We start from the raw sequence: 22,865 nt of genomic DNA on the forward strand, positions 1-22,865 counted from the left end.
TAAGACAGGGGCTGAAAGAAACCTAGAGAACGCTGGAGTTCAGCAGAGGAAGGGACTAGGATGGCTTCAGGGAAGAGGTGGCCAATGCGCTGGGCCTGGGAGGAAGAGTCGGCTTGGTTTGTTGGAGACAGGGGTGGACTGCAAGGCGAGGGTGCCACGGGAGCACAGCATCCAGGCAGCTGGGCCTGGAGCATGTGTCCAGCAATCAAGGGAAATTGGGAGTCAGGGGTGGGGAATGGTCCACGGGGCCCGACATGTCTGCACAGCCTACGTGGAGGCCACATGGACATCACACACTGACACAGCTCGGGGAATGAGGGCCCAGCAGGCTCGGGCAGCAGAGCTGGCTCTGGGGCTTCGTGCCTTGGTCTTCACCACACCCACTCCCGCCTCCCCTCCCAGGCCCCGGCCCCAGCCCGGTTACTCATTCTGCCGCAGTGAGGCCTGGTCCCTCCAGGAGAATATGGGTCCACCGGAGCCAGGGTTCAGCGTGATGTTCTGAGGAGTCACTTCCAGCTGGAAGCCTGTTGTAGGGTTTGCGATCCCCAGCCGCCCGAAGTACGTGCCCTCGTGCTTCCCAGGGCTACTGGCCTCGTTGCCGATGAGCTGGCCATTCACTGAGAAGCCTGCAGTGGGGTAAGGGGCCATCCGGGTCAGGGCAGCCCAGCTCTCCCTAGAACCCCACCAGCTGGTCTTTGCTCCTGCCGCCCCCATGCCCACCCTCTTTGGGCTCTGAGGGCCTCACCACCCAAGGGGAGGGGCCTTCAGGACAGGTGCAGGCCGCTCGCAGCACTGCCTCCCTCCCCTCCCGCCACGCTAACTCTCTGAGACTTAGCCCTCCGTTCTGGGCCCTGAAGGCGGTGTCACCTCCCTGAGGACAGGCCTTGGGCCTGCTCCTTCTCTGTGGACCCAGGCCCTGACACAGGGCAGGTCACAGTAGGTGCTGCAGGTGGGCCTCTCCACAGAAGCCTCCTCTGAACTGAGCAGCCAAAAGCCCCCTTCCCGTCTTCACTATCCCAACACAGCACATCTCATGCTCAGAAATTGTCAGCTAAGAATTTGTTCACCTGTTTATCTCGCTTCCCTAAACTCCACGAGAGCAAGGACTTTGTTTCGGTTCCCACTGTGTCCCCAGACCTTAGAATGTGCTCAACAAATATTAGCAGATGGCCTGACTGGACTGGGAGGGTGGGAGAAGTGGCCCACTTCTGGGCCACTTAGATGGAGTGGAGAGGGTGTTGTTCCCATCACCTGAGCCCTGCTGGGGAGGTAGGCTCCAAGACCCCTGCAGCCATGCCGGGGGACGGGGGAGGGGGTGTGGCAGGGCCACTGCATCATTTATAGGATTCAGTACAAAATGAAAATGAGGGACCCCTCATTCAAAAATTGTTAAGAATTTCAAGAGGAACCAGCAGAGCATTCAATCAAGCATGGGGTCCTTCCAAGGGCAGGGTCCTGTGCACCTGCACAGGTCACATGCCCATGAAGCAGGCCCTGTATAGGGCCCAGGCAGGTGGATGGGGCATGAAGGAGGCAGGCTGAGCCCAGCCAGGTGGCGGGTACACAGGGTGAGGGGAGTGGAGGCCACAGCCACTGTCCTTCCTGTTCATGGCTGAACGTTGAGGACAGAAGAGCCCAGGCCCCACCCTCTCTGGCAGAGGGCGTAATGTCACCCGTACCTGTGTCAGGGTCCTGCACCAGGCTCAGGACCACACCAGGCTCCTCGTTGATATTGAAGCACAGAGTGTCCTCTTTCTGGGGCACGTGGATGAGGAAGTGGGGGTCAGTGTCCACTGGGGGCACAGCATGGAGTCTATTAGATTGAGTATCAGGCACATGGGGCTGGCTGGGGAGAAGGGTTCAGTCAGGGAGGGGTGTCCCTCAGACCCTCCCAAGGACTCACCGCCAGTCACTTGGTTTGGCAACTGCTGGACCTCGGAGCTAGGGCGCGTCGGAGAAGGCTGCGAGGCCAACAGAATGAAGGCTGACGAGCAAGAGTGAGTGGAGATTAGAAGGGAGGCAGCTGGGCCTTCCCTGGAGCTGCTGCCTCCTTTTCTTTCTTTTTTTGTTTTTTTTTGCGGTACGTGGGCCTCTCACTGTTGTGGCCTCTCCCGTTGTGGAGCACAGGCTCCGGACGCGCAGGCTCAGTGGCCATGGCTCACGGGCCCAACTGCTCCACGGCATGTGGGATCTTCCCGGACCGGGGCACGAACCCGTGTCCCCTGCATCGGCAGGCGGACTCTCAACCACTGCGCCACCAGGGAAGCCCTGCTGCCTCCTTTTCTGAGGCCCCTCCCACCCAGGCTGGCTGGCCTGAGGCCACAGGGGCCGGAGTGGACACAGAGCCTTTGACGCCTCCTGGGATGTGGGAACGGAAGTTTGGCCCAGCACAGTGGCCTGGCCCCCTCTTGGTCTCCTTTCCTGGGAACTGGGAGGGGCTGGTGGCATAGGGGTGGGGAGGCCAGGCCAGGTCAGGGGGAGCGTTCTGACGGTTCCCAGTGAGAGGCAGTGAGGAACACTGGAGCAGAGGAAGAAAACCTTAGGCTCTCATTTCCTCATCAGGCAGACAGGTGATGACCCGGGCTTTGCTCAGGACTGAATGCACAGCCTGAGAGGTGGCCATGTGTACAGTAGAGGGGTAGAGACCTGCGTCATCAGGATGGCTGCCACTTACTCTTTCTGGATCCCACCATCTCTGTAGAGGACAACGATAGAGGACAGCGTCACCCTCCCCACTCCACACGAAAGGCACGCGCCTCATTCCCCAAGGGCAGCTGGTCCCAGAGGCCAATCAAGCCTGGGCCCGCCCTCCTCCTGGGGGTCCCAGCCCTCTTCCTGGGGGTCCCAGCCCTCCTGGTAGATGGATGCTCACACGTAGGGCCCCTAAGGAGGCCGGGGAGTGGAGGGGTTCAGGCTGAGCGAGAGCTCCCCGAGCACACAGGAGGCAACAACTCGTTTGCAGAAAAGTAGGGAAGGGCATCTTGGGGAAGGAAGAGACAAAGAAAGGGTGGAGCAGGGCAGGGGGAGTGGGTGCTGTGTGCCCGGCGGCTGGAGCACATGCCACTTGCCCAGCCACCCGGAGCCCCTTGTGGAAATCACCGTGATTTAAAAACTCACCCGAGGGCAGAGAATCTGGAAAGGAGAGAAAGGAAAGAGAATTAACACCCAGGAGATCTTTGGCTCTCAGAAGCCTCCCCATGCCCACAGCCTCCCCTCTGCCAGCCCATACCCTCCAGGGCCTTGTCAATGAGGGGCTCCAGGCCATCTTGGTCTGCCATGCCCCTGATGGTCATGGAGGTCAGCGGGGTCACAAACTGATAGGCCAGTGACATCTTCAGGGCCTTGGCTGACACGTTGGCCTTCTCTGCCCCCTCCAACTTCATCCTGCCAGACAGACACCGGCTCCAAGCCCGCAGCTTGGATGACAATGGACTTGCACTCCCTCGTCCTTTCCTTCCTTTGTTCACTCTTTCAGCAAACGTTTACAAGGCCCTTGCAGTGCCCCCGCCCAGGGGCTGTCTTCAAGGACCTCATGATTTAAAGGCCTCCCTCAGAGAAAACCTGGAGGTCTGGCAGGGCTGGGGGATGTGCCTCAGAAATACACAGAGAATTCAATAGCTGTGAGATCCTGGCAAGTGGTCTAACCTCTCTGAACCTCGGTTTGCTCGGCACGTTGTGAGGATTAAATGAGTGTGTCTGGACACAGCAGCCCCACGGTAAAGGGAAGCCTTCCCCGCAGCGGCTCAGTGGGGGCAAAAGGGGCTGCCCTGTGCCCCCAGCGGGCCCTGACCACACTACTGACTGCCTGGTTGATATTAACTCAGCGAGCAAAGTCAGAGGCCAGTAAATCTGACCTGCTTGCAAACTCCAAGGCCTAGAACCGCCCCCTCTGTAGTCCAAAGGCCCAGGGCGGGGGGTGGGGGTGGTGCTCTGGGGTGGTCGTGCCCCTCCACCCCCCAGGCAGCCGCAGGGCTGGTACCACTTGGCCAGCAGCTCCTGGATGGTGAGGTAGGCCCACAGGCGTTCGACGTGGTTCTCCAGCATGTGGCCCCGCTCTCGGAGCAGTTTCTTCATCTCTTCCTCGTCCACCAGGCAGGTTGTCTTGAATTCTTGGCCCTCCTGAGGGAGGCGAGGGAGAGAGAGGTGGTGTGCCATGAGGGGTTCTGGGGGAGCCCGATGTTGTCTGGTCTCTGCAGCTCCATTCTGAGCATCCCACCCCCTGCCTTTCCTGAGCTTGCCCTCCTCGTCCTCTTCCATCTGTTGCTTCCACAAAAGTTGCGAAGCACCCTCTGTGAGCCAAGTTGGGCCAGGCCCTGGGGATCCCAGGGATGGAGGATCAGGCCCTCCCCTCATGGAGTTACTCTCTCTGGGGGATGCCAGCAGGCACCCAGCCGATCCATCATGTAGCTGTTTCCACCACGCCCCACTCCTCCGGATGCCCACCACGGCCCCGTGCACCATTCAGCTTGCCACAGCTCACAAATGCGCCTTCTCTCCCCAGCTACAGTAATGGGGGCACCTCTTCCCAAGGGCATCCCATGTACCAGGCACTGCATAAGCCTATTATGTGGATTATTTCGTTTACTCCACACAACTCTCTAGTACATTGTTACCCCCACGGGACAGAAAGGCCTAGAGAACTGGACCCATTTGATCAACGTCACACAACTGCAGCCAGGGTCTAGCTCAGCTTTCCTCACTCAAAGCCCGAGTCCTGAACCCTCAACTACACTGCACGGCTAGAGTCAGGTCTCCGTGACACCCCCCACACACACCACAGTGTGCGCACACACACATAGGCACTGCATCGTGGTGCAAAGCTGCGTGTGCAGCAGGTGCTCCGGAAATAGTTGTCACCTGAGAAGAAAGAGGCTGGCCTCTCACACTCTCACGCTTTGGGAGGAATGATGTGAGGAATAACAGGTGGACCAGTTGGATACAAGGGACTACAGCTAATCAAGGCCATGTTGGCCCCACTCTAGCCTGCCCTCAGGATACCTTCATTGGAAGAATGCTCAGCCCTGGGGTGTGCGTGGCTTGCTGGGGTGAGGCACTGCTCTGGGGAAAGAGAGGCTGCTGGGGGCACAGGGGTGGGGAGCGGTGTAGGTTTGGAGTCTCTGGGTGCCTCTCCACCCTCCGCAGCCCTCTGTTTACCCCATAGGCTTGCACATCCGCCTTGAAGCTGCTCAGTTTGTGGTCAGCGATGCGCCCGGCCACTATGATCTCCGAGCCTTCGTAGTACTGTTTATGGTGGTGCTGGGTCAGGGCTGAGACGGCATCCCAGGGGTACTGCAACTCCACATCCCTCAGCAGAGGGTTGGCTACCTGCTCGTAGAAGCCCTGTGGAGATGGGGGGTTCAGCCTCAGAGCTGGTGGGTCGTCCTAGGCATCCAACAGGAAACCCACTCACAAAGTGGGGTGTCGGGATCCCTACGTTATAGAAGGAATTGAAGGCTCAGGGCTTAAGTAACTGGTTTGAGGTCACACAGCTAATTCGAACCCCACACCAGAGCTTTATCTACTCTGGGCTGATGGGTCCGTGGCTGCCAAGGCCATGCTCCCCATGGCATGACTTTGGGAGCAGGGGGAGGAGGAGACCTGCAGCTGTTGGGTGGCATCGTGGTCCTCGTAGATTCTCTGGACACGTCCGTTGTTCTGCAGGGACATGACCTCCAGGAATTTCAAGTCCACGTCATGGCCGAAGCCCAAGTTGTAGAGTGGGAACTTGCCCCTGATGGCATCTCGGACGTTCTTGAGGATTTGGGTATGATCCGTCACCCCTGCAGCCACACAGCCAGGTAGGGACAGGATGCTGGCTCACAGGTATGTGGGGCACGAGGGGACTTTGGGGCACCCTCCCTGGGGGCCAAGACTCCCATCTCAGACCATCTCCAGTCCCCACTGGCGTCTTGAGGCAATGCCTCTTGCTGGCTCACCTGGGTGACTGCAACAGCTACTCACAGAGCTCCTCGAAGACTTTGCCCCTCTGCATGGATCCATCATGAGCAGATCTGATTCTGCTCTAAACTCATGGCTCCTCGCATGGCCTGTGAGTCCTGCTGACCTTTCCACCCTGTTTCACCTACTCTGCATATGCCTACACTTCCCAGGCAGGCCCTGCCAGTGCACAAACCTTGTTTTGCTCAAGCTGCCCCTTCTGCCAGGGATCCCTTCCTGCTTCTCCTCCCCTCCTTCCAGATTGAGCTCAGGGGTCACTTCCTCCAAGAGGCCTTCTGAGACCCTGCCTGGGCCAGGTGCCCCTTGTCTGTGTTCCTTCGGCCTTCTGGCACCCTGTTCCTTCAGGGCCCTTGACAGAGCATCTGCTCCTGGGTCTGCCTCCCCCAGTGGACCCTGGGCTCCTTAAGGGCAAAGACATGTCTTGTTCTCTTAGTGTCTCTCCTTGGTCCCTAGTCCTGTGCTTGGCGCTCAGTCAGTGCTGAATCCATAGTTCATTAAACTCAGCCTAGGGTCCTGCCCAACCTCCTGAGCCCTGTGCAACCCTGTGTCATGCAGAAATTTCCCCAGCTTCCCAACTCAGGACAGAACACCTTGGAGCTCCTGCAGACTTTGTGGTCTGAACTCTGCTTTTAAACCAGTGCTTGGCTTTGCCCTTAGCCTTTCTGCCCCCTGACAGCATCCCCATTGGTTGTATTTCCAAGTTCAGCTTGAATGCCTTTGGTAATGAAGAGATCACCACCTCCCAAGGTAGCCCTCGGGGCGTTTACCCTCTGTGGGCTCGCCATCTGTCAGCATGATGAGAATAGAGGCATGGTTGCTGAGTTCTGGGAGGCTTCCCTGAGCTTTGTTCAAAATCTCAATTCCCTGGAGCAAACCTCCATTCAGGTTTGTAGCTGGAAAAAAGAGAAGGCAGATCAGTGTATGCCCTGAATCTGAGGGGACAGAGGTGACATCAAGGTGGCCCCAGACCCCTGCCCTTACACCCGGCCAGAGAGAAGTGCTGCACAAAGTTCCGAGCTGCGTCCAGATTGGTGGCAGATGCCTGCACCAGCGAGCCCCTCCAGGACTGCACTGCAGACCCAAAGAGGACCAGGTCGAAGTAGTCCCCTGGCCGCAAGTCCCCCAGGATTTTAAGGAGCGCCTCCTTGGTCTGTAAGGACAGGACAGTCAGTGGAGGGGCACGGCCCCAGGATAGTGCCTTCTGTCATCTCCAGATACCCATTTCAGAGATCCACAGGGTAGAGGTACATGGTGGACAAGCAGAAGGGGATGGACAGGACAGCCAGATGGTGCCAGGAGAGGAGCATCCTACTGAGCTCTGGGATGTCTTGAGGGGGTTGGAGAAGGCAAAGGGACCCAGTATGGGGAGGGGAAATGACCAGGAGTTCAAGGGGGTCAGGATTAAGACAGAGGACCCCGGGGGCTGAGTTTGTAAAACTCTGATTGTCCAGCCATGCTTTCACTGTGCTATGGACAGGACACCCAGAGCACTGTGGGAGTGGGCTGTGCCCTGCTGCAAGCCATCTCCCAGGACCACTGTAATCATCCCTGCACGCCTAGGGTACAGGTCTCATCTTCCAAGCATCCCCCATTGGTAAACCCCACAACCGTATGGGCACTGCATTTTACTCCCGTTTTTGCCATTGAGGAGAAGTGAATGCACTTGCCCACAGTTGCCCAGTGAGAAAGTGGCTGATTCCAGAGCCCCTGACCACTGGAATATCCTGTTAAATTACCCTGCCTCTGACCAGGAGCAGAAGTCCCAAACCCAGACTCTGGAGGCAAAACCAGGGTGGGATGGGTGATGGGGCTAAAGAAGTTCCTGCTGGCCAACTGTTTAGAGCCACAGTTTACCTGCTTCACTTTCTGGCCTGCCATGGAGGAGCTGATGTCAATCACAAAAACCACATTCTTGTTCAGTTTTGTCAGGTTTGGGGGAGCAAAGAAGTGGGCAAAATGGTTATCGGCGACCTGAAACATGAAGGGACAAGTGAGGCCTCTCTCACAAGCACCATGCCCACCCTCTGAGTCTTGGGCAAGACGCTTCCAGCTCACCAGGAGGTCACAGGCCTTGTCCCGATTGACATCGTAGGTCACCTTGAAGTCCCCATTCAGCAAGGTCGTAGAGCATGTGGGGCAGGATTGCTGCTGGCCCACCGTGGGACGGAAAAGCACATGACCCTGGAACCATTGAAGGTGTGAGGCATTACTGGTTTGCAACGACAACGTAAGGTGTGTGTGTGTGTGTGTGTGAGTGTGTGTGTGGTGCACAGGCATAGGAATGAGTCTAGTGGGCCCCTCGCCCTGCTGCTGAGACTACACACTTGTGGGTGGTAGGAGAGAAGACCTGTTTCTTTGCTCACATGCTTCTGAATCATTGGGATTTTCTATAAGTATCATCACTTTGGATACACAATAAAAACAAAATAATAGCAGCATGAGAAGCATCGGTCAACTCTCACTGTCTAGTGAAAAAAGCAACACTGTGCTGGAAAATGAAACCTGCCTGGAGAGACAAAGAGAAGGAAGAGCCCAGAGTGGGAGCTGTGGTCTGTTTGGACTTGGTGCTGGTGTTCAGGGAAATTGGGGGTGGTTTGTACTCGATACATTTCTACACTTTTGTACTTTACACATTTTCTTTAAAGATGCTTTTCTTTTTACTTTTTCTTTGTTTGTTATAAAAGTAAAATATGCTCATTAAAAATTTTTTTGAAAATTATTAGGAAGACAAAGACCATCCCCTTGGTCCCCTACTGAAAGCAAGCATGTTTGCTAACACTCTGGGGTATCATATTTTGTTTCAAAGGAACCCCTTCAAAACTGTAGGAAACACTTCTTTTAAGTGAATTGTTATGGAGTCACTACCAAAGGTGGGTGGGGAATAAACAGTTTGCTCCTGGCTCCAGTTGAGGGCAAGTTAGGAAGCAGGGCACTAGCTGGGTATCAGCCACTCATATGCCACACTCCTCAGGACCTGGGGTAGGGGCAAGCAGGGAGCTTCTGGGATTCCCACAGATGGGTGGGAAGTGACAAGTGGCAAGTGGCTGGGTAGGCCAAAGACCTTTCCAAATTTCATCATGTTTCCAAGAACACTGGGGCTTGGAATCCTGAGGTTTGCACATGTGCCCTATATTTCCGTGAATGCTTTCCTGTTGGGATGAGACAGACAAAGAGGAAACTGAGGCTTAAGCAAGCCAGCAACTCACCCCAGACCAGGCAGCCGTTGTACGTGCCCTCCCCAGCCTCAGCACACAGGCTTTTGCCAAGCGGCTCTGAGAATCAGGAGTGCAAAGTTCCCCTCTCTCTCTCCCTTAGGGTGGCCTGCAGCCCTTGTCTGCAGCCATGCTGAGAAGTCTCTGAGGGCTCAGCCATCCCACGCACCTCTTTCCCTGAGAAGGACTTCTTGATGAGTTGGGCGGCCAGTTCCTTGGGGAGGAAGGAGGCCTGGGCATCCAGCTTGCTGATCCCCCGGGGCTCAAAGATGTCCACGTCGATCTGTGGCATTGAAGCAGTTCCTGTACCAAGGCTCCCATTTGGGAGCCATCATCAAGACTCAGCCAAGAGCCAACGTATATCCTGACCACCTACTGTGTGCAGCACCCACCCAGCTCTCAGCACAGGGCCTGGCATGTTGTAGGCACTCCAGAAATATTGGGCAAATGAAAGTGTGCATGCCTGAGCCCCTCAACTCGGCCACCACTGAGGTGTCAGTAACAATTACAGCCCCTCAGGCTGCCCAGGACTTCCTGGTTTACAAACTCCCTGGACATTCAATATCTCTCATGATCCTTTCAGCAGTTCTGGGACACGCAAAACCCCCATTTGACAGATAAGCAAGCCAAGGCTCAGAAGAAGGAGGAGGTTGGAGGGTTCAGGGAGCTCCCTGCCCATGAACAGCCATCAGAGCCCACCCTGAAAAGTCAGTTCCCTCCCTGTGTGCTCAGGCCCAGGGCTGCACACGGTGGGTGCCGAACCAACGCTCAGAGCCGCACAGAGGGAGAGGCAGGAGCCCAGCCCCTGAGACCTTGCCCCTGCCTGTGGTCACCAGCGATCTACCTCAAAATGCTGCACCAGCTGCTTGGGCTTGACCTTGATGACAATGTCATACTGCATAAGCTTTCGCCTCAGCACCTCCTCGTAGGTCAGCCGGAACGTGGCCTTGCTCCGGGGTCCGATGGTGACCTGGATGGCAAACTGCTCCATCGTTCTCCCTGAGGCCCTGGATGTACCACCAGTGGCAACAACAAACAGACAACTGGTAAGTGATAGGAGGTCCTTGTCACCTAAAGCGTGGCCCTCAGAGTCAGTTTCTCTTATTTTCGTGCTGCTCCCAGCTTTCCTTGACCCTCACTCTTCTCTTAGCTGGCTGGCCAGGGTCAGAGCCCCACTTCTCCAGAGGCCTCGTCCAGTGTACCTGTGCCAGCAGTGGATTTGGGCAGTTTGCTCCCTTCCCATCAGCCTGGGCTGCCCTCCACCCAAGGCATCCATCCTGGCAGGGGAGGGCAGCACCAGGGATTGGGCCAGCAGGGCCCAGAACTCACCTGACAAGGCCGGCGTTCTCCCCTGAGATGGCCGCTTTCCGGTACTGCTTCCATGCAGTCACTTTGTCCTTTATGTCCCCGAGGAATGCATTTTCACCTGCTGTGCTACAGGGAGGAAGACGCCCTCAGGGAGGTGCCCCTCCCCAACCACACAGGGCCTTCATATTGAGGGTGCTCCCAGCCCAGGCACTATGGAGGCCCTGTCCAGGTGAGCACTTGTGAGAGGGCATCTCCTGCTGGCCTCCCGCTGCCACCAGAGCTGCTCAGGGAGGTGGGCAGCCACGGCCACAGAGTCCAGCAAGAAACCGTGGGTGCCAGCCTGTGCTCCTTGGGCCCTAGGCTGAAAACACACTGTCAGAGGCTCTAGTTTTCTCTCTAAGATGGGAGTCCAGAGCAGACCTAAAGGGCTTTTCAGTCCTTCAGAGCTGGGGGACGAGGGGATGGGCTGCACTGTTGGGCCACTCAGAGCCATGGTTTCAGGCTGGGCCTGGTGAACCAGGCAGGCACGCACATGGCAAAGTCGCTGATGAAGGCCGTCCTGGGGATTTCCACATCGAAGGCCACTTCCTTGGCTTCGTTGGCGTTGTTGACCACTTGGCTGGTGATGACACAGTGGGCAAAGCGAGAGGTGACTTTGCAGTTGACTTTCAAACTCCGGATGACCACGCCATCAACAGCCTAAAGTGGGACGTGCGGGAGGTGGCTGGGATGGGGGCTCAGCCACGGGAGACCTCGGCACCCAGCTCTGACACAGGTGCTGTTCTCTATGCCTGAGGCCATGCCGTGGGGCATAAGGGGGGTGGGCGAGCCCCCATTTGGAGGAGACGGGAATCCCTCTGCCCAGGGGTGCACCTCGAAGCCCAGGGGAAACAGACTGTAATAAAGGCCCAACACAGACCCCTGTGCTGAGATCCTCACTCACTGTGTCCAAAGCTGGTCGCTTCTGTAAAACAAAACCAGGACAAGTGTGAGTGTGAGCACTCAGGGGACCAGGGCCTATCTGTTAAGGGACGGGAGTGGGACACAGCCTGTGTCCTCGACGCCTTGGCCTCACTTCCCCCATGCTGCTGGGAGGTCCTCTCCATTCAGAGGAGGTCGAGGTGGGTGGGGAGAGCCCTGGTCTCTGGAGCCCCTTCCAGGCTCAGCTGCCTGTTTCTGGCCCAGGGGTTTACCCACATACCTTGCCGCCTTTGAGACTGCGTGTGGGTGAACCCTGAACGGGCATGGCCTGCAGGGTGAGCAGGGACACCAGGCAAACGCAGAGCAGCCCCCGAAGCCCCATCGTGCCGTGCATGGTCTCAAGGCTCCTGCTGCCTGTCACTTCACTCAGACCATTAATCAATAAAATGCTGGGTAAACATGGATTAAACATTAGACAAGGTGAAGGCAAATATTACAATTTGGGGGATGAAAAAGACAGTGAAAGCTTTCTCCTTAGTGGGATTCCCAGCTGTGCAAACTCCTGACCAGACTCAGACTGTGCTCCTTGGTTAGAGTTACCCTCAGCCAGCGTGAATTCTGAAGACCCAGACAGCTCATTTAATCCTGGCTCCGTGGCACAGGGCCAGCACCAGTGATACTGGGGCAGGCATCAAGAAGCCACAGTTAAAAATGGATTTCTCAACTTCGTTAGGTGTTCCTTTCAAAATTCTTTAAGCATCAACAAACTTTTCAGGCAGTCACGCTTTGGCCAGGGAGGCAGATACGGTGGCTTACAAAGCATGTGCCCAGGTCCTTGTTTCTGTTGGCACCAGCTCTAGCAGTTCTGCCAGAGGCGGTCTGGACGGTTCTGGGGATGCGTCATGGGTGACACACCCTTTAGGCCAGTCAGCTTTGTAAAGAAGAGCAGAAGTAAGCCTCATCATTCCAGGATATAGTGGAGACAAAAGATGAATGCCATGCTTTCATGATGAAGGACAGACTACAAGCCATGCGTCGCTCTCAGCCCTTTATGATCTAATTTTATCCTCAGGATGTCCCTGGGACGTTGGTCCCACAGCAAATGAAAGAGCAGGTATTCAAACCCAAATCTTTCAGACTCCAAAGCCCAAGCCTATCATGTAATGACAGAAATGTCCTCTGCATTATTAGGAAGAAAGAAGAAGCAGTCAAAAGATCCCAGAGACCCATCTTGTAGCTGCAGTTTCTCAAGTTTTATGCACAAACCCTGTCTGTCCCCCACAAGCCACACACACTGGGCAGACATGGCCCCTGGTCAACCTACTCCGTGGCCCTGGTTGGGATGTACTGGCTGCTGTGACCCTGATATGGTAAGGGGGCCCACAGGCTTCTTTGATCTCTGTTTGCTTGTCCTGGACTTTGTCTCACAGAGCAGCTTCTGGGAAAGGGCTTATTGTCCCCAGGCCAGAATACCCTTCTTGCCTGTCTTCTGGCCTTTGCGGGAGATGAGATGGATCAACAAGAAACTGTACATTAGGGGTTCTGTTGATTTTCTGCACCAGTATCGACCAAGCCCTGTGTTGGGTTGGGTACAGTGCCAGGCACTAGGACACCACAGTGATGAAGCTCAAGTGCCTCCCTGTGTTCAGTGAGCCGATGCTTTGGGGAAAGGAGTCAGACAAGTCAAAGGAAGCCCAGTGAATCCCAAGAGTGGCCAGAAGCTAAAGAGGAGCCTGAGGAAGCTGTAGAAATCTGGGAGGGGTCGAGCTCATCCCCTGCAGGGCCTTGGAGAAGCCTCCCAGAGGAGGTGCCTAGCAAATAGAGCAGCACTTGGGAAGGATGGGTGGGAAGGGGAGAAAGAGAAAAGCAGATGGGTAAGTGTGCAGCATGATTGGGGAAGGTGCAGGTGTCTGTGATGGGAGCAGCACCTGATGAAGAGAGTGGGGAAGGAGGCTGGGAAATGGCTTGGGACCAGCTGGCACAGGGGTCCCGTCTTTTGAGTAGGAAACACTAACAATATTTTGAGCAGGTGTGTGGCAAGATCAAGACTGGGCTGTTGGGAGATGGCTAGTTCCAAGCCTGTGCCGTAGAGGTGATAGAAGTGCACTTGTATTGCATGGCCGGGAGAAAGGGCATGGGCAGTGCTAACAGTGACTAGCACCTGGCCCACTTCTCAGCATCTTTTTTTTTTTTTTTGTGGTACGTGGGCCTCTCACTGTTGTGGCCTCTCCCGTTGCGGAGCACAGGCTCCGGACGCGCAGGCCCAGCGGCCATGGCTCACGGGCCCAGCCGCTCCGCGGCACGTGGGACCTTCCCGGACCGGGGCACAGACCCGTGTCCCCTGCATCGGCAGGCGGACTCTCAACCACTGCGCCACCAGGGAAGCCCCTCAGCATCTTTTGTGCCTTAATTTGCTTACTGCTTACAGCTACCCCCAGGAAATGGTTACTGTTATTGTTCCCACGTGACACATGAAGAAGATTGGTTGACTCACCCTGTGGATGTGTGTGTGTGTGGAGGAGGAGGGGGATGGGTGGACAGGAAGCAGCTGAAGTTGCTAAAGATTGAGCCTGGGGGTTTGAGAGGGTGGCCATGCTGCTGGTGCCTGTGGGACAGCACATAGGCCCAGACCTGCTCAGACCCCTCGGTCTGATATATCCAAACTGAACTCATGAACTTTCTTGCCCCCCACCACCAAGCCTGGTCTTCTTCCTGTTGTTGTCCATCCCAGTGAAGGCCACCACCATCCATCCATGCATCCAAGCCAGAAAGCTGGGTGGCATCCTGAATGGCTCCCTCCCCTAAACTCTCAACCTCCTCCCCACCCCATCTCCAACCCTCTAAATATCTTTTTGGTCCATTCACTTTCCTCCAAATCCCAGTCACCACCGAGTCTACCAGCCTCATCTCTCACCTAGATGGCTGCTCCCCCCACTTCTACTCTGCTCTCACAATCTACCCTCTGGCAGCAGCCAGAGTCATTATTTTAAAAGGCTGATCCACTCTAGGCCTTTCCCTGTCTAACATACTTCCAGGTCTTGAGTGGTCTGACCCCTGCTGACCTCCATCTCACCCAGCCCATGGCCCTTTGGGTCTCACAGCTTCAACTATAGATACTGTTTCCTGATCCATGCCACAACCAATCCACTTTTTGCTAGTATAACTTCCTTGTTCTGCTCCCTTCAGCCTATAAAAATCTTTCTTTTTTTTTTTTTTTTTTTTTTTTGCGGTATGCGGGCCTCTCACCGTTGTGGCCTCCCCCGTTGCGGAGCACAGGCTCCGGATGCGCAGGCCCAGCGGCCATGGCTCACGGGCCCAGCCGCTCCGCGGCATATGGGATCCTCCCAGACCGGGGCACGAACCCGTATCCCCTGCATCGGCAGGCGGACTCTCAACCACTGCGCCACCAGGGAGGCCCTAAAAATCTTTCATTTTGTACAGCTCCTTGGACTCCTTTCTGTCAGCTAGATGGGATATGTTGCCCAATTGGTGAATCATTGAATGAAGCCAGTAAGATCTTTAAAATTTACTCAGTTGAAATTTGTTTTTTAACAGATTTGGTGGCAGTGGTGGGATCCAGAGGAAACTTCTGAGGGCTTTGAGGACAAGAAACACAAGCACTGGTACCCTCAAATCCTTTGAGTTCTCTTTCTTGCCACTTCCAAAGGCCACGGGTAAGTTCCTCCTGGTTCTGAGCTCCATTCTCTTTAGGTCAAACTTCTGATTTAATTGGCTTTCCAGTCCGGGGCAGGTCAGCTTGAGCTAGCAGATGGTTCCACCCAGAACCCAAGCCTCTAGCCCTTGGTTTCATCCACTGTTCTTTATTTGATTGGAATCCCAGTCCATAGTCCCCTTTGTTGGGGGTCTTCTGGTTCAGTCCTTTCCCTAGTCCCCAGTTCCACATTGGGAATTGCTGGTGGTGCACACAAGGCCTTCTCTTGGCCAGGTTACTGTTAGTTTCTGTTGATGTGCACATGAGGTCAAGGCTGTTGCTAATAGGAATCTTGGAAGCCAAAAGCCACAAAACTGGTGGGCACAGGTGGAGCACTTAAAAGCTGTCCGAGCACTCACCACCTAACTCTAAGGCCCTAGTAATTATAATAAACTGGTCTCGGAAAGGGTTAGGTTGACACTAGGTCACCTGCCAACCGCAAGAAAATTTCTGTGCAACAAGATCCACTGTAAAACACCACACAAACTCCAACCTGGCAGCACATCCCTCTCAGGTATTAATTTGGCTCCAAGAGACCCAAGACAGCTAAAGAAATGGGACTGAGTTTCAAATAATTGAGTGCGTCGCCTTCTGGCACAACTGCTTATTTTATATCCAAGAACTGTGGTCCTGGAAGCTGTAAATATCTACAAAAATGGCAAGATCTTACAAAGACAATCTAGACTTACAATAGCTGTTATGAGAAAGGTTCCAGTTAGACAAGAGCATTTATTTAAGAAGTGCATTTGAAAGCAAGGGTTCCCAAATCAAACACACAGAATGAGACACCTATTTTAATTGGCATGCAGAAACCTCCAAAAGCCTTCAGAATTCCGTAATAGCTTCACTGAGCGATTCATTGCAAAAGGCTAATGAAAAATTAAAGACACACAGGCATCTAAAAGAAAAGACTATATGAGACTGATGCAACTCCTGTTGCTCCCCTCTATCCTCCTTTACTTGAGTGCTCATCCTAGTAATCCTCTGTCTGAATTGTCTTTCCACTCTGAAGAGACTACAAGACCATAAACAAAAGTCCACCAAGTTAGTGGCCTTACAGATGTCCCCATATCTACCCTCAAAGGAGGGCCGTGGTATGCGCCCCTCCCAGTGTTGACGGGCCTCCTGAGGGATTTTCTGGTAAACAGCTGTTTTATTTCCTTAAGCAGCCTAGGGAAATTAAAATTAAAATTAATGGATAACCTTGAGAAATTCTGGTAGATATTGGAGCCTGAATATGGGATCCTGGGAAAACTGATAAAGCCAGTGAAGAGTGAGAATTCTAACCAGCTTCAGCTCTCCTGAATCTCTGTCTGTAGTGCCCAGTCAAGAGGAGAACAAAACTTGATAGTGTACCTACCTTTACTGTTTGTCCTGGCTGAAAATTAACAAGATTTTTTTGAAAGGACTTCCCCCCGCCCAAGGTAGCTCTTTGGCCAGAAATTGGCCAAATTGGAAGCTGATATTCAGAGCCTGGTAAGAATTTTTTTTAAGGCCTTCTCTAAGCTAAATGTACCCAGAGGGAAAGAAAAAAACAAACAAGCAAAAAAACCTTCTGAAGCCTTTGTGGAAGGATTTACTAAAACATTTCAAAGACATATAGCTCTAAATCTAGAACATAGGACTCTTTTAGATTTCCATCTTAGTTGAAGATCTTCTTCCTGATACAAAGAAGCAAATTGAGAAAAATGTAGTTGGACGAGTGGATCAATCTATAATGTCAGTTAAGTTGCAACCTAATCCCCTGAGGAGTTAAAAGCAACTGTCCTTACCTTACAAATCTTTGCAAAACCAGAAATGCAGCTCCAGAAACAATTCAAAGTCCACCTGTCCTTTTTTTTTTTTTTTTTTGCGGTACGCAGGCCTCTCACTGTTGTGGCGTCTCCCGTTGCGGAGCACAGGCTCCCGACGCTCAGGCCCAGCGGCTCACGGGCCCAGGCGCTCCGCGGCATGTGGGATCTTCTCGGACCGGGTCATGAACCCGCGTCCCCTGCATCGGCAGGCGGACTCCCAACCACTGCGCCACCAGGGAAGCCCCACCTGTCCTTTTTACCAACCCCCAAACCTCCCCTATTTATCTTAAAAGGCTTGTGAGTACTGTAAAAATTCTGGCCTTAGAAAACAAAAGTCCTTGGAGGAATTTGCATTTTTTCCCTGTGCCTTTGAGATGTAAATATTCTTACTTGGTCTTCTCCAGAATTCTTATCTAGGTCATCTCTTTGAAATGCAAACTTCAGAGAGACCATTCTTATCCGAAGGAAAACAAAAGGGGGAAAGGTTGTTTGGAACTTAGGCAAGTAAAAGTCTTAAGTGTCTTCTCCACAAATATTAGTAAAAGGTTTTAGCCATCTGAGCAGGTAATCTTAACTTATTCCATCTGCCAAAACCATTTCGATACAGCTTATTCTACAACTAGTGAATTTTGTAATTTTGTACCCAATTCATGGCTAAAATTTTAGAACAAAAGCTATGAGCTCTTGGGACTTCCCTGGTGGTGCAGTGGTTAAGAATCCGCCTGCCAATGCAGGGGACACGGGTTCGAGCCCTGCTCTGGGAAGATCCCACATGCCACGGAGCAACTACGCCTGTGTACCACAACTACTGAGCCTGTGCTCTAGAGCCTGCGAGCCACAACTACTGAGCTCACATGTCACAACTACTGAAGCCCGCGTGCCTAGAGCCCATGCTCCGCAACGAGAAAAGCCACCGCAGTGAGAAACCCACGCACCACAACAAAGAGTAGCGCCCGCTCACCGAGAAAGCCCACACACAGCAACGAAGACCCAATGCAACCAAAAAAAAAAAAAAAAATAGCTATGAGCTCTCTGTTTGCATCAGTCTGTATATTTATATGCGTCTATGTACATATGTTGTAGATATGTGGTATTTTTCTACTTTAATAAGGTATTGCCAAAATTAATTTGTAAAAGAATTCTATTTAATTGGCTTAAAGAAAATTAAGCACATTGAAGAAAAATGCACAACCTGGACCTTCACTGCAGGCTTTCTCTAGTTGCGGCAAGCAGGGGCTACTCTTTGTTGTGGTGTGAGGGCTTCTCATTGCGGTGGCTTCTCTTGTTGAGGAGCACGGGCTCTAGGCACGCACGCTTCAGTAGTTGTGGCATGCAGGCTCAGTAGTGTGGCTTGCGGGCTTAAGTTGCTCCGTGGCATCTGGGATCTTCTCAGACTAGGGGTCGAACCCATGTCCCCATGTCCTGCATTGGCAGGCGGATTCTTAACCACTGCGCCAGCAGGGAAGTGCTTTGGTTTAAGATTTATTTGAGGAATCTTACTGAGGACCATAGCCTGGGAGACAGCCTCTCAGCTCTGAGGAACTGTTCTGAAGAGGTAAGGGAGGAGCCAGGATACACTGACATTTTCTGCTGGAAAAAAGACATGTAGTCGAACTGATCTCTGGTGGCCTCGGCCAGCAGCAGCTTGAAGCAGGATCTTGGTTCCCCAGCCGGAGATTGAAGTCAGGCCACAGCAGTGAAAGAGCTGAATCCTAGCCACTAGACCATGAGGGCCAGTGGCCAGTGACAACGCCCTGGCCCACTGACTTTGTAGAAATGAATTTCCACAAAGAGATGGAAAGTAGTGAAACAAGTAGTGTTTATTAGGAGGAAAAAGAGCACATGTGAATAGACACACATGGGCAGGCTCAGAGAGGGAGAGTCGTGCCCCCATGGTATGGGGCATTTCTTCCGGGTTTCCTCTGGTCAATCATCTTGCTTTGTCCTGCTCTGAGTCCATATTTGGTTTATCTCAGGATCCTCCCCTGTGTGCGTTCGCGTCTCTTAGCCAAGATGGAGTCTAGTGAAGAGGCCTATGGGTAGGTTGACATCGTAACAGGGAAGAGCAAATCCTGACTCCATGTTGCATCTGTTTCTTTTACTTTAACCTTTGCTTTTTGTTACTTTACTTCCTCACTTCTTCCCCTTCTCTGTTCTATAAAAGAACCTGGCATCCAGACCCAGATAAGACGGTTTTTTTTGGGTACACTTGTCTGCCATCTTCTCAGTCCTCCAGCTTTCCGAATAAAGTCACTATTCCTTGCCTCAACACCTCATCTCCCGATTTATTGGCCTGTTGTGCGGTGAGCAGAGCGAGCTTGGACTCAGTAACAACATCATCTACTATGGGGTGGTGCCCCCTCCCTTTTTTTTTTTTTTCCTTTGCAGTACGCAGGCCTCTCACTGTTGTGGCCTCTCCTGTTGCGGAGCACAGGCTCTGGATGCGCAGGCTCAGCGGCCATGGCCCACGGGCCCAGCTACTCCGCGGCACGTGGGATCCTCCCAGACCGGGGCACGAACCCGCGTCCCCCGCATCGGCAGGCAGACTCTCAACCACTGCGCCACCAGGGAAGCCCAAGATATACAACTTTTATTACACCTGAGTACACTAGCTAAATAAGTTCATGTTGTTTCTGTTACCAAATTTGTTAGCAAGAAAAACAACTTGGTATGATGAAATTTTCATGTTAAGAACAAGTGAATTGGGACTTCCCTGGTGGTCCAGTGGTTAAGAATCTGTCTTGCAATGCAGGGGATGCTGGTTCGATCCCTGGTTGGAGAACTAAGATCCCACATGCCATGGGGCAACTAAGCCCGCATGCCGCAACTACAGAGCCTGTGTGCTCTGGAGCCTGCACGCCACAAGTAGAGAGAAGCCTGCACCCCACAATGAAAGATCCCGTTTGCCTCAACTAACATCCAACGCAGCCAAAAATAAATAAATAAATAAAAATTTTTTAAAAGAACAAGTGAATTAAATAGACATAAATGGAATAAGAGTCTTTAGGTAAACACTTCAGCAATTATTTTATTTTATGGCATGTCTACTTAAATAGTTTCCAGAATCTTTCTGGTTACTTGAAACCTTAAAGTTATACTGAGATAAGTTAAATAATAGACATTTATTAAATATTTAGATCATTTTCAAATAAAATAAAATACTGAAACATTAATCACTGAACATAAGTTAATCCACTTTTGGTTTCCTTTTACAAAAAAAAAAAAAAAAGACCCTAAATATATTTAGGTCTATTAGTAAAAATCTTTTCTGCTACATTGGAAAATTTACTATGAGGAAGAATGTACTCCTAGAAATTCTGGAATGTATTTATCTCTGCCAATCCACAGAATGCTAGTGTAAAAGACTGTCCACGATTATTCACTTCTTAGTTTTCACTAGAAATTAAGGATTCTAAGGGTTAAGAATTCTAATTAACATATGTAATTGAAACTACTTAGAAATAATAAGGGTGAAAGGAAACAACTGTGTATGAAAAGTAGGTAAAGAAAGTAGATGGACTTCCCTGGTGGTGCAGTGGTTAAGAATCCACCTGCCACTGCAGGGGACACAGGTTCGATCCCTGGTCTGGGAAGATCCCACATGCCGCAGAGCAACTAAACCCATGCACCACAGCTACTGAGCCTGCGCTCTAGACGCCGTGAGCCACAGAGACTGAGCCCGTGCGCCACAACTACTGAAGCCCACGCGCCTAGAGCCTATGCTCCGCAACAAGAGAAGCTACCGCAATGAGAAGCCCCCGCTTGCCATAACTAGAGAAAGCCCGCGCAGCAACAAAGACCCAATGCAGCCAAAAATAAATAAATAAAAATAAATTTATATTAAAAAAAACCCCCAATAGTATGCTCTATATTATGCATTCTCAACAGGGGCAATATCAACTCCACCCCCCCAAACTGGGCAAAAATTGGTTCTTGGATATAGGCCAAGAAACCTTACATTTCAATGGGATGGATTTCATGACCTTAAGAAAGACATTCTGGGGTTGTAGGAATACACCCTCCCCCCGCCCCATTGGATTTATAATTTTAAGCTTTTTAGGTGTATGTCCTAGGAAAGGGAGGTGTTGGCTGGATCAAACGATAAATCTTTTGGCAGTTTTGAGCTTTCACAGGCAGGCCATTTAAGGTGGGCAGGTACTCTGGGGATACTGCCTTAAGCTGTTAAAAACCATGCCAAAATTTGGTCAAGTCACTTAGTGCAGGGGTTTGAATGGAGTACTTCTGAGAGTTTTTGCAGCTCTCAGTATGCAAGCTGAATTGTTTAGGGGTGAAGTGCACTGATATCTTCAATTTATCTTGCAATGCATGAAAAATAAGATGGATTGCTGCATGCATACATTAACCACCATATGATTAAGTAAATATAACAAATGTTACTTGTAGAATCTAGTCTGTCCCCAGTCCCCCATTAGAATGTGAGCTCCCGGAGGGCAGGGACTTTTTCGGCCAGGCACAGGGTAAGCAGTCAGTAAATATTTGTGGAGCGAATACGTGCAAAGCACTAAGAACAAGTAAGCGCTCAGTAAGCGGAAGCGTTCGTGAGTCTATTGTTGCGGGAAACCCGCAAGTTCCGGCCTTGGAAGTGAGGCCGAGGGTGCGCGCGCAGGCCCGGCGTGGTCGCTCTGGCCGCCTGTCGCCTCGGCTCTGTGGCGGGTCCTCCGGGCCGCGGAGCATGCGCAGGGCAGCGCCTGCGGGGATCGCTATGGCAGCGGCGTCGCGGTGGGTAGGGCCTCTGCGCTGGCGCCCTGGCAGGGCCGCCTCAGCCGCCGCCGGCACCACTTCCTCTCTGGAATGAGCGGGGCCTCCCGCCGCCGCTCGCCGCGACCCCCGCCGCTGCCGCCGCATCCCGACTGTGGGCCCGCTCCGGGATCATGCCCCTGACCGCCTACTGCTACCTGCGTGTCGTGGGCAGGGGCAGCTACGGGGAGGTGACGCTCGTGAGGCACCGACGGGACGGCAGGCAGGTCGGCGGGGCTGCGGCCCGGTAGGGGATGGGGGCAGGCAGGGGTTCGCCGAGGGCGCCGTCCAAGGGCCGGGCCCAGATATTATGAAGGGGACGCGCCTCAGATGCCACTTCTTCAGGGAAATCGTCCCAGACCATCAAGACTAGGCCAGGCCTTCCTGTCATATGCGCCCCGAACTCCCTGGCGTTCTCTTTGTAGTCGTAATCGGTGTGCTTAATCTGCACACTTTCCCGCAACTCTCGACAGTTCCATGAGAGCGTACACTCCCAGGACCTAACGGCGGCGCCTGGCAAGTATTCCTCCTTCAGTGAAGGGCCCCATACCCCGTCTGATCTGGAGACCTCTGGACTCGCTCAAAACTCAGCTCATCACCTTCCCTCCAAACCTCCTCTCACGGTCCCCATTTCAGGTAGTAGCACCACCAACCAGCCAGTTGCCCAAGCTGGACACCTGGGAGTCGTTCTGGGCTCCCCCCCCCTTACCTTCCCCCACTCCCACCCCCTTATTCGTCTGTCCACTAAGCCAACTGGCCTCTTCTTCATCTCCACGGGTACCTCCCCCATCCAGGACATCATTGTCTCTAGCTAAGCTGTGGCCATGGCCTCCCCCTTGTCCTCCCTGCCACATGACTTGCCCTTCTCCAATTCATCACTTTCATTGCAGTCTCAGTGATCTTTCTAAAACGTGCCTCTAATGTTGAACTTTATCCCATTAGCCTCAGGATAATGAACCAATTCGTAAATGTGGTTTATAAACAGGTGACCATATAATGTATTGTACAAACTGGGACAGTTTCGAAACTGAAAGGAGACACTATTTATAATTACACCAGGACAATGGGACTGCCCCAGACAAACTGAGAGGAGATGGCCCCATAAGTATAAGGTCCTCTCGCCTCTTCTGCCTTGTCTCAGGTGCTGGTCACTGCCTGGAACACAAGCTCAGGCATGAGAGATTTATTCAGTGGTCAATGGGG

The 22,865-nt window shown here is 52.9% G+C and overlaps 2 protein-coding genes and 1 long non-coding RNA gene across 7 annotated transcripts in view; 2 read left to right on the forward strand and 1 right to left on the reverse strand.

Moving 5' to 3' along the window:
* Window positions 1-7,956, forward strand: part of LOC309814158 — a 14,752-nt gene extending 6,796 nt beyond the window's left edge. The window contains exons 3-4 of the long non-coding RNA XR_014295629.1: window positions 5,662-5,798; window positions 7,879-7,956. This is a non-coding gene — a long non-coding RNA (uncharacterized lncRNA). The remainder of the gene's footprint in view (window positions 1-5,661; window positions 5,799-7,878) is intronic.
* The window catches only part of ITIH1 (inter-alpha-trypsin inhibitor heavy chain 1), a 14,454-nt gene extending 2,606 nt beyond the window's left edge, over window positions 1-11,848 (reverse strand). Inside the window, exons 1-19 of the mRNA XM_082639602.1 lie at window positions 11,680-11,848; window positions 11,422-11,442; window positions 11,011-11,177; window positions 10,500-10,604; window positions 10,015-10,177; window positions 9,340-9,453; window positions 8,014-8,139; window positions 7,813-7,929; window positions 6,940-7,108; window positions 6,726-6,851; window positions 5,599-5,780; window positions 5,155-5,340; window positions 3,980-4,119; window positions 3,230-3,384; window positions 3,118-3,132; window positions 2,675-2,695; window positions 1,904-1,984; window positions 1,680-1,793; window positions 425-626 (exon numbers count right to left, since the gene is read on the reverse strand). Coding sequence (XP_082495728.1) covers window positions 425-626; window positions 1,680-1,793; window positions 1,904-1,984; window positions 2,675-2,695; window positions 3,118-3,132; window positions 3,230-3,384; window positions 3,980-4,119; window positions 5,155-5,340; window positions 5,599-5,780; window positions 6,726-6,851; window positions 6,940-7,108; window positions 7,813-7,929; window positions 8,014-8,139; window positions 9,340-9,453; window positions 10,015-10,177; window positions 10,500-10,604; window positions 11,011-11,177; window positions 11,422-11,442; window positions 11,680-11,793 — 2,318 coding nt within the window. The 5' untranslated portion in view covers window positions 11,794-11,848. The remainder of the gene's footprint in view (window positions 1-424; window positions 627-1,679; window positions 1,794-1,903; window positions 1,985-2,674; window positions 2,696-3,117; window positions 3,133-3,229; window positions 3,385-3,979; window positions 4,120-5,154; window positions 5,341-5,598; window positions 5,781-6,725; window positions 6,852-6,939; window positions 7,109-7,812; window positions 7,930-8,013; window positions 8,140-9,339; window positions 9,454-10,014; window positions 10,178-10,499; window positions 10,605-11,010; window positions 11,178-11,421; window positions 11,443-11,679) is intronic.
* A 9,651-nt stretch (window positions 11,849-21,499) lies between these two features.
* The window catches only part of NEK4 (NIMA related kinase 4), a 42,783-nt gene continuing 41,417 nt past the window's right edge, over window positions 21,500-22,865 (forward strand). For 2 of the 5 annotated variants that reach the window (XM_082639611.1, XM_082639612.1), the window contains exon 1: window positions 21,725-21,885. Coding sequence is in view for 3 of the 5 variants with exons in the window: in XM_082639608.1 (XP_082495734.1) it covers window positions 21,797-21,889 (93 nt within the window). In the remaining 2 variants the exon portion in view is untranslated. Of the gene's footprint in view, window positions 21,890-22,865 lie in introns of all 5 variants that reach the window. The other 3 variants (XM_082639608.1, XM_082639609.1, XM_082639610.1) reach the window with 3 other exon arrangements.

Source organism: Mesoplodon mirus (genome assembly GCF_964341445.2).
Source record: "Mesoplodon mirus genome assembly, chromosome: 12".
In the NCBI taxonomy this organism is placed as follows: Eukaryota; Metazoa; Chordata; class Mammalia; order Artiodactyla; family Ziphiidae; genus Mesoplodon; species Mesoplodon mirus.